Source organism: Neovison vison, chromosome 13 (assembly GCF_020171115.1).
Source record: "Neovison vison isolate M4711 chromosome 13, ASM_NN_V1, whole genome shotgun sequence".
Lineage (NCBI taxonomy): Eukaryota > Metazoa > Chordata > Mammalia > Carnivora > Mustelidae > Neogale > Neogale vison.
This window is the reverse complement of record NC_058103.1, coordinates 104,487,736-104,499,757: the sequence shown is the minus strand read 5'-3', so window position 1 is coordinate 104,499,757 and position 12,022 is coordinate 104,487,736. Positions and strand designations below refer to the sequence as shown.

General features: G+C 48.3%; 1 protein-coding gene across 4 annotated transcripts in view; it reads right to left on the bottom strand.

Annotated features, from left to right (window-relative positions):
• The window catches only part of TLN2 (talin 2), a 428,022-nt gene that overhangs the window by 81,604 nt on the left and 334,396 nt on the right, over window positions 1-12,022 (bottom strand). For all 4 annotated transcript variants that reach the window (XM_044230578.1, XM_044230582.1, XM_044230581.1 and 1 more), the window contains 5 exons: window positions 11,389-11,550; window positions 5,657-5,797; window positions 5,018-5,199; window positions 3,617-3,749; window positions 942-1,043 (listed from right to left, as the gene is read on the bottom strand). In XM_044230578.1, coding sequence (XP_044086513.1) covers window positions 942-1,043; window positions 3,617-3,749; window positions 5,018-5,199; window positions 5,657-5,797; window positions 11,389-11,550 — 720 coding nt within the window. The remainder of the gene's footprint in view (window positions 1-941; window positions 1,044-3,616; window positions 3,750-5,017; window positions 5,200-5,656; window positions 5,798-11,388; window positions 11,551-12,022) is intronic.

The window sequence follows — 12,022 nt, the reverse complement described above, 5'->3', positions numbered from 1 at the left end:
GTAACAGATGAAATGAAGTCTGGCTACTCTGTAAGGCTCAGTTCTCTGCAGCAGGCACGTGGGCAGCCCTCCAGCCCACTGGCTGGTGGAGCCCCGGCCCCCAGGCCAGCCCCTCGACCCTCCAAACCACCTCACACAGGCGGACAAGCCATCTTCTCACTAAAAAGCAGCTCAGCCGAGAAATGAAATTTGCCAGACTTTGCCACATTGTAAATCTCAAAAACCTCTCCTTAGGACCAGCAGGAAGCATAGCAGGCCCTTCAGATGTTCCACAATGTGAAGAAGCAAGAAAGTTGATTTTCTAAAATCAATACCTGCTGAAAAGATTTTGGCTACTGGGTCTTCTGGATATGCCCATCGATACTGATGTCTGCACTGATAAATGTTAGGAAACCCTGGAGGCTGTTAGAAATCCAATTTTTGCCCTCTCTCTTCTGAGGCACAGGCTGCTGGACAAGGCAAGGACCCTTGAAGGATTTGCTAAATGAATCCTAAATAGACAAAACATTAGTCAGTACTTGGCCGATGTGGGTATGAGCTCTCAGTGGAGGGGCTCCTCTGGAGTGGGCTGGAGCGAAGTTTCCAAGTTTGCTCTGCTCCCTTGCATGTGCAAACAGGCACTATTAGAAGCCATGGAAGAAAAATATACCCCTAAACACGCGAGAATGAGGCCGGCCAGCCAGGGACAAAAGACAGCAGACGGCAGACTAGCAATGTCAACGTCCGTCTCTGGCTCATCCAGTAAAGGTCAAGAGCCGCAGATGCCTGTAAAGGTGCTGTTGGCTGGAAAGTCTGGCCATTGCCTGAAAGCTGTCACTCCAGTTTCTGTTTGGACTATAGGTGAAAGGACATCCTGAGGGGGTCAGTGACCAAGCCCACGCCCCCCACCCCCTCATCACTCACGCACACCCTCAGCAGGGTGTCCCCCCAGGGGACATTACCTTATGTCCCAGCTGAGCTGCTTCTCCCCGTGCTGCCGTGGCGATGGGATCGATGAGGTGCCCGATTTCTTGGACCACGGAAGTTAGCTGCTCCTGTAGGGCCTGATAAGGAGAGAGAGCTGTCAAATTCACCCTACCGCAATTCACCATGTAGACTTAATGATTTAAAAATAAAAAGGACCATGAGAAGGACAAAGGGGGCCATGCAAAATGGGTACCAAGACATCCACTGTATCTATAATAGAGAAAATCTCTCTTGGGTGAACCACGTAGCCACCGCTCCACCTCGCCCTTCCCAGAGACCCTCAGCTCCCCTGGGCTAGAGCCCCCACACTTCCAGTAAGTGACACAAGAGTTTTCTCTTCCTACTGCCTCCTTCCTCACTCACACCAAACACAGTATTATGTGATGCTGCTGGTATCCTTACTTGGAGTGATTTCAAGTAACTACTGGAAATAAGGAACATTTCCCTTCCAAGAAGGGAAGACAACTTTGTTTGAATGGGGAGAGCGAACGTCTGGGGGAACATCCAGGTGGCTGTGTCCTCAGAACTAAGAACCCCTTCAGGGAGGAGAGGAAAGCGGGGAGGGGTGGGGAGAAAAGGGTCATAGGGTAATGAGATCAGCTCTCTGAAAGCAGGACCATTTCCCAGACAGCACACTGCCAATGCCAGGTGAGCTACCCTGAGCTCAGCTCAGGTTCTAAGAGCACTGTATTTGGTGATGTGGGTGCAAACATCAAAAATCGCACCCCCAAGCTATTTCTGCTTAGGTTTGAGAGAACAGAACAGAACTCGTGCTGTGGAGAGATGAGGCTAAGCATCGGATGATGCTGGAATATGAGGGAGATGGGGCATTCCCGGGTGCACATTAGCAGCTGGGAGCAGAGCAGATGAGATCCTCTGTAGGACTCTTCCTAGGAAATCTGCTTGATGGATTCAGGGTTAACAGGTCACAACACTGGACATCTTAGTTCCTCCTATGCCAGCAAGGAACAGGGTAATTTCTGACAAAGCAACAATGCTCTGCTTGTCAGAAATCAGACTCTGGCCCGTGCTGTGCTGCTTTCCCTTTGAACAATGCTGCATAAAGGCTGGCGGCTCCGGGTAGAGCTAGGTAATGAGAAGAGCAATCTAACCTGCCACATGGAAAACAAAGACCTAGGGATACAAAGGAAAAAGAAGAGACAGAGATAGAAAGATGGAGGAAGGTGGAGAGAAACACCCAAACTTCTAAGGATCTTACTTAGTACACTATCATCTTTCTGCTTGTCATGGGATTATATTCAAGAATGCAAGAATAGGGGCGCCTAGGGGGCTCAGTCAGTTAAGCCTCTGCCTTTGGCTTATGTCACGATCCTGGGTGACAAGCCCCACATTGGGCTCCCTGCTCAGCAAGGAGTCTGCTTCTCCCTCTCCCTCTGCTCCTCCTCCTGCTCTCTCAAAAAAACAAAACCAAAACCAAAACCAAAAAAACTCCCCCAAACCCTAAAAACAATGTATATCTCAGCACCACTATCTTATTACAGACGGCTTATTTTAAAATAAATGTGGTTTAGTAGGGAGCACGCACAGTTCAGGGAGGGCTTTTCTTCCTAGGGAGGAAGGGAAGGCAGAGGATCTGCTTTGGAATGGGTGGTGGAAGGGTGGGGGCCTGAGGGGGCAGTCCTGAGATACCGGTCACCTTTGTCTCTTAATCTGGGTGATAAGCAAAGGCTGTGCTCCCTCTGTAATAATTCATCAAGCTGGGCACTTCAGACAGGCCCACTGCTCTGCATGCAGGGTCCTCCTTTAATAAAAGGGTGACAAAAATCCTAACAGTCTGCCAAGGAGGAGGATTTTTCTTCTTTCTTTTCTCGACAGTGGGAGAGAGGGGCCGAGCTGGAGTAAAATTGACAGCTCTATTAATAAAAATGAGCAAGACCATCTCTGGGCCCACTGCTTAGAGACAGCGGGTGAAGTTCACTGCTGATGAATTCAGGGGCGGGAGGGGACATGTCAGTAAACAGACCATCCATATTTATTAAGCACCTCCTGAGTGTCAGGCACTTCTGACAGAGGGAAGAAGTATGAGTCAAGGGCCTTTGGACAGGTTAATAGAAAAAATCGGCAAGAAAGGGTCATGGCTCTGAATTAAAAATAGAATGCAAAGATTTTGCAACACTGGACACTGGGTACCTTACGATAGAACCCTTTATCTCTGAATGGACCAGATGTGTAGAGTTTAATGCTAAATACGCCCCACGGTCAAAAAATGCACTGATAAACCGTGACAAGGAAACAGTCAACATTTACATGCCTTGCCCTGCTCTACCAATATGTGAAACTGAGCACAGTAACCACACTTTACTGACACATTCTCATCTGACGTTGATCATTTCCCCCAGCCAAACTTTTAACCCTATTCGTCATTTCTTTTCTTTTTTTTTTTTTTCCTATTTGTCATTTCCATACCAGCAGCACCTGTGTTCCTTCACCAAACCCTCATTCTCTACTCAGCCTATGCCTTAACTTCCACCAAAAACTTCCCAGGTGGGTTCTAGGAGAAGGTGCTTCAGTGACAAAATGCCAACATCAAATATGCACTGCGGTCCCACTCCCCACCCCCTGAGGCCCGGTGCTGACGTCGTTGAGCACTTCCAAAGACCTCTGACCTGGCCACAGAGTCCTGGCCTACCTCCACAGAGATGTCATCCCTTGTGGCCAGGCTCTGGCTGACAGCTGCCAGCGAGGCCTGCTCAATGTCCCGGATGCAGCGGTTGATGCCGTCGATGGAGTAGTCACACTCTCTCTGTCCAGGCGCCTTGTCCCTGGAAGGAACAGGGCAGCTCAAAGAGATTCCTCAGGGTTCAAGTCCCACAGCTTGCCGCAGCAATGTGAGCTGGAGGCCCCTGTCTACTTTCTACCACGTTTGATTGCTACATTTCAGGGGTGGATCTCGGACCCTTGCTTGGGAACACCCCTCTGCAGAGCCCATGCATTTCTTCATTTAACACTCCTGTTAACTGTGTTTCTCGTGGGATGGCTATGATGCTATTCCTCGTTTCTGGCTGACAATAGGCACCTGCTCATCAAGCTCTTTAGATGTCACTGGCTTAAGTATAGAACCCCTATTATTATTATTTTTGAACAGGTCAGGGCTATTTCCAGGGCAGACATACTGTACTCTCCACATGGCGTACCACTCACAAAGTCCTGCAGTAGGAGTTCAGATATTTAGTGGATTTCCCTTTATAAGGTATTAGGTAAGATGGGGCGCCTGGGTGGCTCAGTGGGTTAAGCCGCTGCCTTCGGCTCAGGTCATGATCTCAGGGTCCTGGGATCGAGTCCCGCATCGGGCTCTCTGCTCAGCGGGGAGCCTGCTTCCTCCTCTTTCTCTGCCTGCCTCTCTGCCTACTTGTGATCTCTCTCTGTCAGGTAAATAAATAAAATATTTAAAAAAAAAATAAGGTATTAGGTAAGAGAACAGTGCTGCTGAGTCTGAAAAGCAATCAAAAAGCTAAGTACAGCGAAGGAAAAGAACGCATTCCATGCTGTGGGGTATTAACGCTGGTCAACTTCAGAGATGTTACACCAACTCTGGGGATTTTTTAGGTTCATACCATCGTTAAGGAGTTCAGAGATGCTCAAGAGATACCGTGGGACCTAGAATATTCCTTTTGCCTTATTAGCAAAATAAGGTAACTTCAAATCCTGCTAATTAAACAGTGGTGTTCCCTGCCTAAGCTCCTAGGTATAGACAGTGGAGTATAATGGTTAGGACTGGTTATTAGGCCCGTCAGGTCAAGAGATGCCCATGGGAATACTCCCTAAGTCCTTTCTGCCTGAATTCTCTCATCAGTAAAATGGTAGCCATGTACTGTTCACGTCACAAGGTTGTTGTGATGAAGAAATAAGGTAACACAGTTTCTGACATAGGGAGAGTGTTTAAGTTAGCTATCGTTGTGCCAAAGAGCCAAACGAGAAGATGATAATAACGATTGGCTACCTCGCTGTTAAATTGAAGTCCTGTTGGGCTTATCCTCCTTCTGCCCTGTTCCGATGCAGGTGCCTAGCATTTTCTGGAGGAGAAACTCACCTGATAGAAGTGATGAGACTTTTGATGGAGTCAGACACGGTGTGGGAGTGTCCAGCTAGCACAGACCAGGTGGGCGGGTCTTTGGGGTTGATGGCCAGGGAGCGCGCAGTGCGAATGAGGTACGACGAACTCTCCAGCATGGTCTTGGCTGAGACCAGGATCGGTTCCTGTGCCTGGGAGCCCTGGAAGCAGACAGCATAAGGGGCAAGGGTGAAATGCTCAGATTAAGTCAATCAGTTGGGCTCTGGAAGGTCCTGTTCTTTATCCAATCACTCCCTGTGTTCTTCAGAAAGAGATTCAGGGTGAGGAAACCATGGAGGCTGGTTCACACGGAGCCTGGATAGTGAGCACTTGAGTCCACGTTCTCTCTTAAATATCATTTGTGAATATGGCACATACCAAGAAAGAATCAGCCCCAAACCTGGACACTGAGCTTGTTCTTAACACATAAAGCTAACACATTACCACTTAAGTGATGGGCATACACTGAGTTTCATGAACTCTGTGTATGTATTGTCATCGGCAACAATAACGCCCTATAAGACAGAGCCTTTAGAGTTCTTAACTGTTCGTGCTCATTTGGTGCCACACAGACTAGCCAAAGACCCCCATATTACCTTGGTTGCAAAGATTCCCTACCTCAGAGCTGATCTGGGCAGGAATGCTGACAAACTCAGGGTTGGAGGCAAATGCTGTCAGGTTCTCCACAGCTTCGATCAAGGGTGCGGTGGCAATGCGACACTTATTGCGGTTGTCTTCGGAGAAATCCCCATCCAGGGCCTGGTGGGAGGAAACATGGAGACATGATCCATGCAGATGCACAAACCACTCCTGGCCACCGTAGTCATCCCCTACTGGAAGAACGTGGTTTTATGGGAATATTGAAAGTGTTTGGTGAATTCATTAAAAAATAAGAATTAATGGGAGAGATCAAACCATCTAGCAGAGTGACTCAGTTAGCAATCATAAGAAATCAAGTTTAATATGTGGCTCCCACGGCAGCTGACCTCAAAGTCCATAGAGTTCCCACTCACATGACCTTGCAGCTGAACCATTTTCTTCCCCAATTTGGGCTCTTCCCCTCAATTTTCACCTTAAGTCTATTCCCTCCCAAATTATAAAAATACTTTACATTACATAGAACTTTCAACTTTTTCTAACTTTTACTGGATACCCCTGAACAAATAACAGAGGTGGGGCTTCTGAATCTGCCATTTTGAAATAAGCGAAGTGGAATCCAATGGGAAGGAATGGACTAGAACTACCCCCAACAATATGGACAAATCCCATAAACATAGTATTTACAGAAGCCAGACATAAAAATATACCTAATGTAAGATTCCATTTATACCAAGTCCAGAAAGAGGTGAAACTAATTTAAGATGTTAGCAGTCAAGTCACCCTTCAGAGCAGGTAAGACTAAGGGGCCCAAAGGAGGCTTCTGGGGGCCGGTCATGTTCTAGTTCTTGATCTGGCTATAGTTATCTAGGTGTATTCAACTTTAGTTTACTGAGATCTACACATACCATGTGTGTTTTTGTCTATCCATCTTGTGCTTCAATAGCTTTTTAAATAAATAGTAGCAAAGTAACACAATGGCTCTGAGTGATCAGATTGCTGATTAATGACCTAGACAAGGAGAATCCAGGAACACAGGCTGTGGTTCATGAAAGGCTGCCTAGCAGGGGGCTAACACTTGGACCTGAGGTTCCCCAACCCCAGACTCCACCTCCTGAAGAACAAGACAGTTAGAACCTAGAGGCCTGTGACATGGATATAGCATCCCTTCCTCCCAGCAAAGGGCCACGTTGGAGTAGGCAGTTATATCTGTAGAAGAATACAAATTTCCCTGCTAAATGACCAATTAAACTTTTAATTCAACTGTTATGAGCAATATGTAAAAGCCAATTTAGACAATTAGTGAACAAAAAACCAGAGGCCCCAGCATTCTGAAACAAACCAGATCCGAGATGAAAGCATTTCTATTTTTCAGGAAGGCAAGAGTAGGCAGGCACGTATGCTTTAAAAGCTATTTCTGAATAACAACTACATTCCAATCAGGCTTTGGCAGCTCGGGACAATAATTACACATCCTGCCGCGCTAATATTTTTCAGAGGAATTCCCATGAGCCTGGCTCATTTCCCATCTTCACTAATACCATGCATGGCTGGCCTCTGCTCAACTGTAGACACTGACCTCTCCTCTAACCACACCAATTCTGCCATTCTTTCAACCCAATGGCAACCCTACATGCTATTTCTTGCTCACACGTATGGCCTCCATTCTAACTGCCATTCACATGCTTAGTAAATGTGAAGTTAGCACCTGTGACCCACACTGTGTCTAGTCCTCAAATCGTGCTGCATCATCAATGTCATTGACTCTGTGAGGTCAGGCCCCACCAGGCTTCAGAGCAATCTGTGAATACACTGGGAGACAGGGTGGGTGCTACTCAGCAGGAACCCAACAGGGGCGGCCCCAGCACAGCAGGAAGATGGCAGCAACGGACTTCAGTGTCAAAGGAACTCAAATCCTAGCTGCACCAGCGGCCAATCACACCCCATTCAGATGGGATGAGGTGACTTCTAGCTCAATGGAAGATGCCAAGCCTCCCATTTGTGCTGTTCCTTCCTCCTGTTCTTACCTCCCCAGACTCCTCCCATCCTCCTTCCTACTGTCTACAACCCTCCCAGCCTCTTAGGAAGGCAGGCATCTGGTTGAGCCACCAACTTTACTTGAATTTCTTCAAAATGAAAAGAGGATTAGCTGAGGTAAATCCCAAGAAACAGTTTTCCAATTGTGCAGTTTCATGAACTGTGCCAATAGTTGAAGAAAGGATATATATTTTTGAGCCTGGGCACTAAAGCCATGTATCCCGCAGCACATGGCTATTCATGGCACAGCATCTTGAATAACATGGAACAGAACACGGAGCTACAGCAACCACTTCTGTTCATTTTCAAAAAAAGGAAAAGCTGTTTCCGCTAGAGGTAGCACTTAGCTTCAGAAAGGATGGCTTACGGAGATACTACATCATTTCTGAATGCTGCTTCCACTCTGGGGATGGCTGAGCCACCCAGGTAAACTGAATATGCCAATCTGCTCACTGGTGACATTTCAGGTCGACATGCGAGTTTTCATGTAGACATCCCCTGTCACAGAATGTCCAGCATAGCAGGTGCAACAATGGAGGGGTAAATTCAATTAGCCAAATGCTGGGAGCCCGTTAGGACAAGGATGCTCTGGACCCCTGGGCCAGCTCCTTTGAATGTTCCCTTAGAAAAATCTCACAGGAGTCTAGGAGAAACAATTTCTGCATGGGTACCACAATCAGATCCACAGACTTTGGGGAGTTGGAAGGGACCGTAAAACCTTAAAGATTTGGGACTGTAGTTCCAAATCCCCAACATTCTAGATGATAAAACCAACATCTAGAAAGTGGCATGCTATCCAAACTCACGCCTCAAGCCACAATCCAAGACTCCTGGCTCCCTTCTCTCCTGACCTTAGAAAAAGGCAGTGAGAATCAGTGTAAGAGAAACCTAAGAAGTTTTCCGCTTTCTTTTTCTTCTGGAAAAAAACCTCCTTTACCAATCCAAACCTAAGGATGACCAAGAAGACATACTGAACAGTCAAGTCAAAATCAGTTACTGAGCTCTGATCTGGTATCTTTGGTAAACACTGGGTATGCTCCATCCCTAAATTGGAGCTTCACCTCCGCGGAGAGCAGCAAAGCCATCCTTCCACTTCTCAGAGACACAAAAGCTGTTGTACAACTTCTACCTGGCACCCACTTAAGCAAGTGCACACGGGAAATAGTACTGCACTCCACCGATGGGACTCGGGACTAGGTAATAAACCAACTGAAGCAAGAAAAGCCGGTGACCCTGTGTGGGGTGACCCAGTATGGGGTGGCCCACGGGCAACTGTGGGTAGGGGTCTGTGTGCTTCCGACGTGGCTGGAGTTTAGAACGTTCTGCCTGGAAGGAAGGTGCGAGTATTTATTATTGCTGAGCCAAGGTTTGGGATTTTAAAGAACGCCATCAGTACAGGTTCAAGATTTTTAGGTACACACATTCTAATGGTGCTGATAACAACCCACGTGAAGGTCTGTTCCCTGATATGATATGATTCTTAACCATTTTTTAAAACAGGAAATCTCTTCAGTATATAGGATGGTGAACTACAGAGAAAGAACCAGTACCATTTTCCTATTAGTAGATTATAAACAAGGCTCGTTGTCCCCGGGGAACCCTGCCAGCCGGTGCAAATAGAAAAACCAAGCCCATTTCAGCCAGTCGAGGGGCAATGGGCTCATTTCTGTTCCTCGGGCATTGCTGCTGGGACCCAGGGAGCTCACAGAGACGAAGCCTTCATCTTCCCCTCCTAACGGTCACCCTGCACCCCTCCTCTGATGTTCCCACACAGGCCTATCTTTCAGGCCATCACCAGAGCTCATTTGCCACTGGGAATTGCAAAGAGGGTTTGACACCGTGAGGAGAATCTGAAAAGAAGAGGAGATCTTAGCAGAGAGAGACAGGTCAGGACTTAGAGCAGGAGGAGGCACAAAAGAAAGATTTCCAGGAATTTCGGCAGAACAGTTTTCCTTCCTTTTCTTCCTCCCCTGGTCCATCTAAATATAGTCTGTTTCCTAACGATCAGAAAACGGCCAGGTCTGAAGTCAGCTAATGATACAGCAAGCGCCAACGATGTCACTCCCTTCCGCAGCCGCCGTCTTTCATCCCCACCTGCCCCGACCTGCAGGCAAGTGAACAGACCCGGGTGTTTCTTCTGGGTCAGTCTGGATTCGAACACCACACCGGGGTGAGAGGAGGATCGAGACTGCAAAGGGGCTCTGGCATCTGGGTTTGAATTCCCACCGGCCACTCACTCGCTGGCTGGGGTGCCTTGGGAAAGCTACTTCAGCGGCTAGCACCTAGTGTCCTGAGTGCACAGTGACGGTGACAGACACAGGGTGGTTGGGTGAACCGGAGGAGTAACACGCACCGAAACCTGGGAACAGGTTTTGTACGTCTGTTCAGTTAAAAATGCGAGCTTCATTCATTTCGAATACTATGCACTATGGCGGTAATTAAGGTGAGCTGCCACCAGGATCCCAGGGGCACCTGCTCACTGGCTTTAATTTATTTCCAACCTGTCTTATTATTGTCTTCAAATAGGCAGGCTTCACTTTCTTAAGGCTCTTTGTTGAAGCAGTAAGGAAGTGCTGACGGGGCTAATGGGCCTATGCTCCCCCCCACCTGCTCCCTGCGGCTGCTGGGCTGTGAGTTCTCCCCTTTGCTTCCTCCCGAAAGGCCTGAGGACTGATTTCTCCACAAGGTTCAAGTGGTTCTGAGGAAAATGTCCTCTGGAGAGGACAGGAGAAGTCTCATTACTCCAGGGCTGGCCTGGCAACAAAGCAGGTTGTCCTACCCCAGTGAATGTGACCATCCTTAAATAAGTGTCTCCCCACCATTGGCTTTGCCTTCTTCTCTCTGGGTGGCCAGAGAGTTGGGAGCCTGCCTTCCATGACAGACTCCTTCAGAGGCTTGGAAGGGGGTTCTGGGCTCCTTGCCTGGGGCTGTTTCCCTGCAAGGTCATCTACACAGCTGCTGCTTGGTCCCCCCCTTGTGGTCCCTGCTTGGGGCACACTGGATTTGTAGCTTTATCACCCGCCCATAAGTACCCCAGGCCTGCCACTGCAGTCATTTCAGAAGGGTACCCTGCCCCTGTTCCTCCCTCAACCAGCCCATGGTCTAGAACATGGTATAAACATGGAGTGCTCTATTTGAGAAAACAGATGCTCCCTTTCAAACATTCAAACAGCCATAAGCAGAAACGGAAATCATAGGATAGATGAAATGGATTTTTTAAGGTGATTTCTCCACAATTTCCCATTCCCTTTTCCCCTCCACCTTCTCTCTAGGTCCAGCTCTATCTACCGACAATGGCAGACCCCCTACCAGCAATTCCCTACAGCAAAGGCGCTCTAATCCACTCCACGGCAGCGGACTGTCTAGTAAACACAGAGTGTCTGTCAGCAAGCACCATGCCAAGAGACACCTCACAGCCAACCTCTTCCACATTTCTGCCCCTCAGCCTCTCATGTACAGAATTTGGCAACCACTGTCCATCCCCCACGACCCCCCCCACCCAACCCCCTGGCCAAGAGGGTTAGTGGAGACCAAGGCTGTTGGATTTTCATGATAATTATCTCCATCAGAAAAGGACTCCTCCTCACGGACTTCAATCAGGAGTCAGGCTTCAGGAGACACAAGTCTTGGGAGGGCAGAGCTTAAATCCTGCACCCTTCTTTCCCCCATGCCACAGGGGATGCAGGGATCACTAAGACCTCAATTCCGTGACCTACCTTGATGGTCTTCACTAGATTGGCAGTGCTGTTGGCGACCTCCTTGGCTGACTGGACAAAGTGCCTCTTGGCCACTGGGTTGGCTGTCTTGGACGATGCGATGCGGCAGGCATTGCACAGGGCCGAGGTGTGTTTGGCGACGATTGTGGCCGCGGACAGAACCTACAAGGCATGGAGCTGGGTTGGGGCATGCATGCTCAGTGCAGCAGGGTCCAGGTCAGAGGACTCCACCCCCGCCCTAAGCCCCGGATCCCTCTTCAGCTCACCTATCCAGGGCCCATCTGATTAGGCCATGTGTATCTAGCTCTGCCACCCCAAAGCCACACCAGGAAAGCAGGGGGCAGGATGGCTCAGCAAAAGAGAATAAACAGAAGATAAGGAGGTGCTGCTGGAGTAGCGGGACGGGGCTGAGCTCCAGAGAGCCTGACGGGAGAGGTAGCAGTCCTGCTAGGACCCCCACCTGGAGGCATTCGCTCCAGGGTCTAGGCCAGCACTGCCTGACCGAAAGACGGTGTGAATGACATGTGAAATTTTAGATTTGCTAGTAGCCACACTAAAGTAAGTAGAGAAACAAGAGAAATAAATTTAAATAACTTAAGATTATTTAATTCGATATATTGAAAATATTTCATTC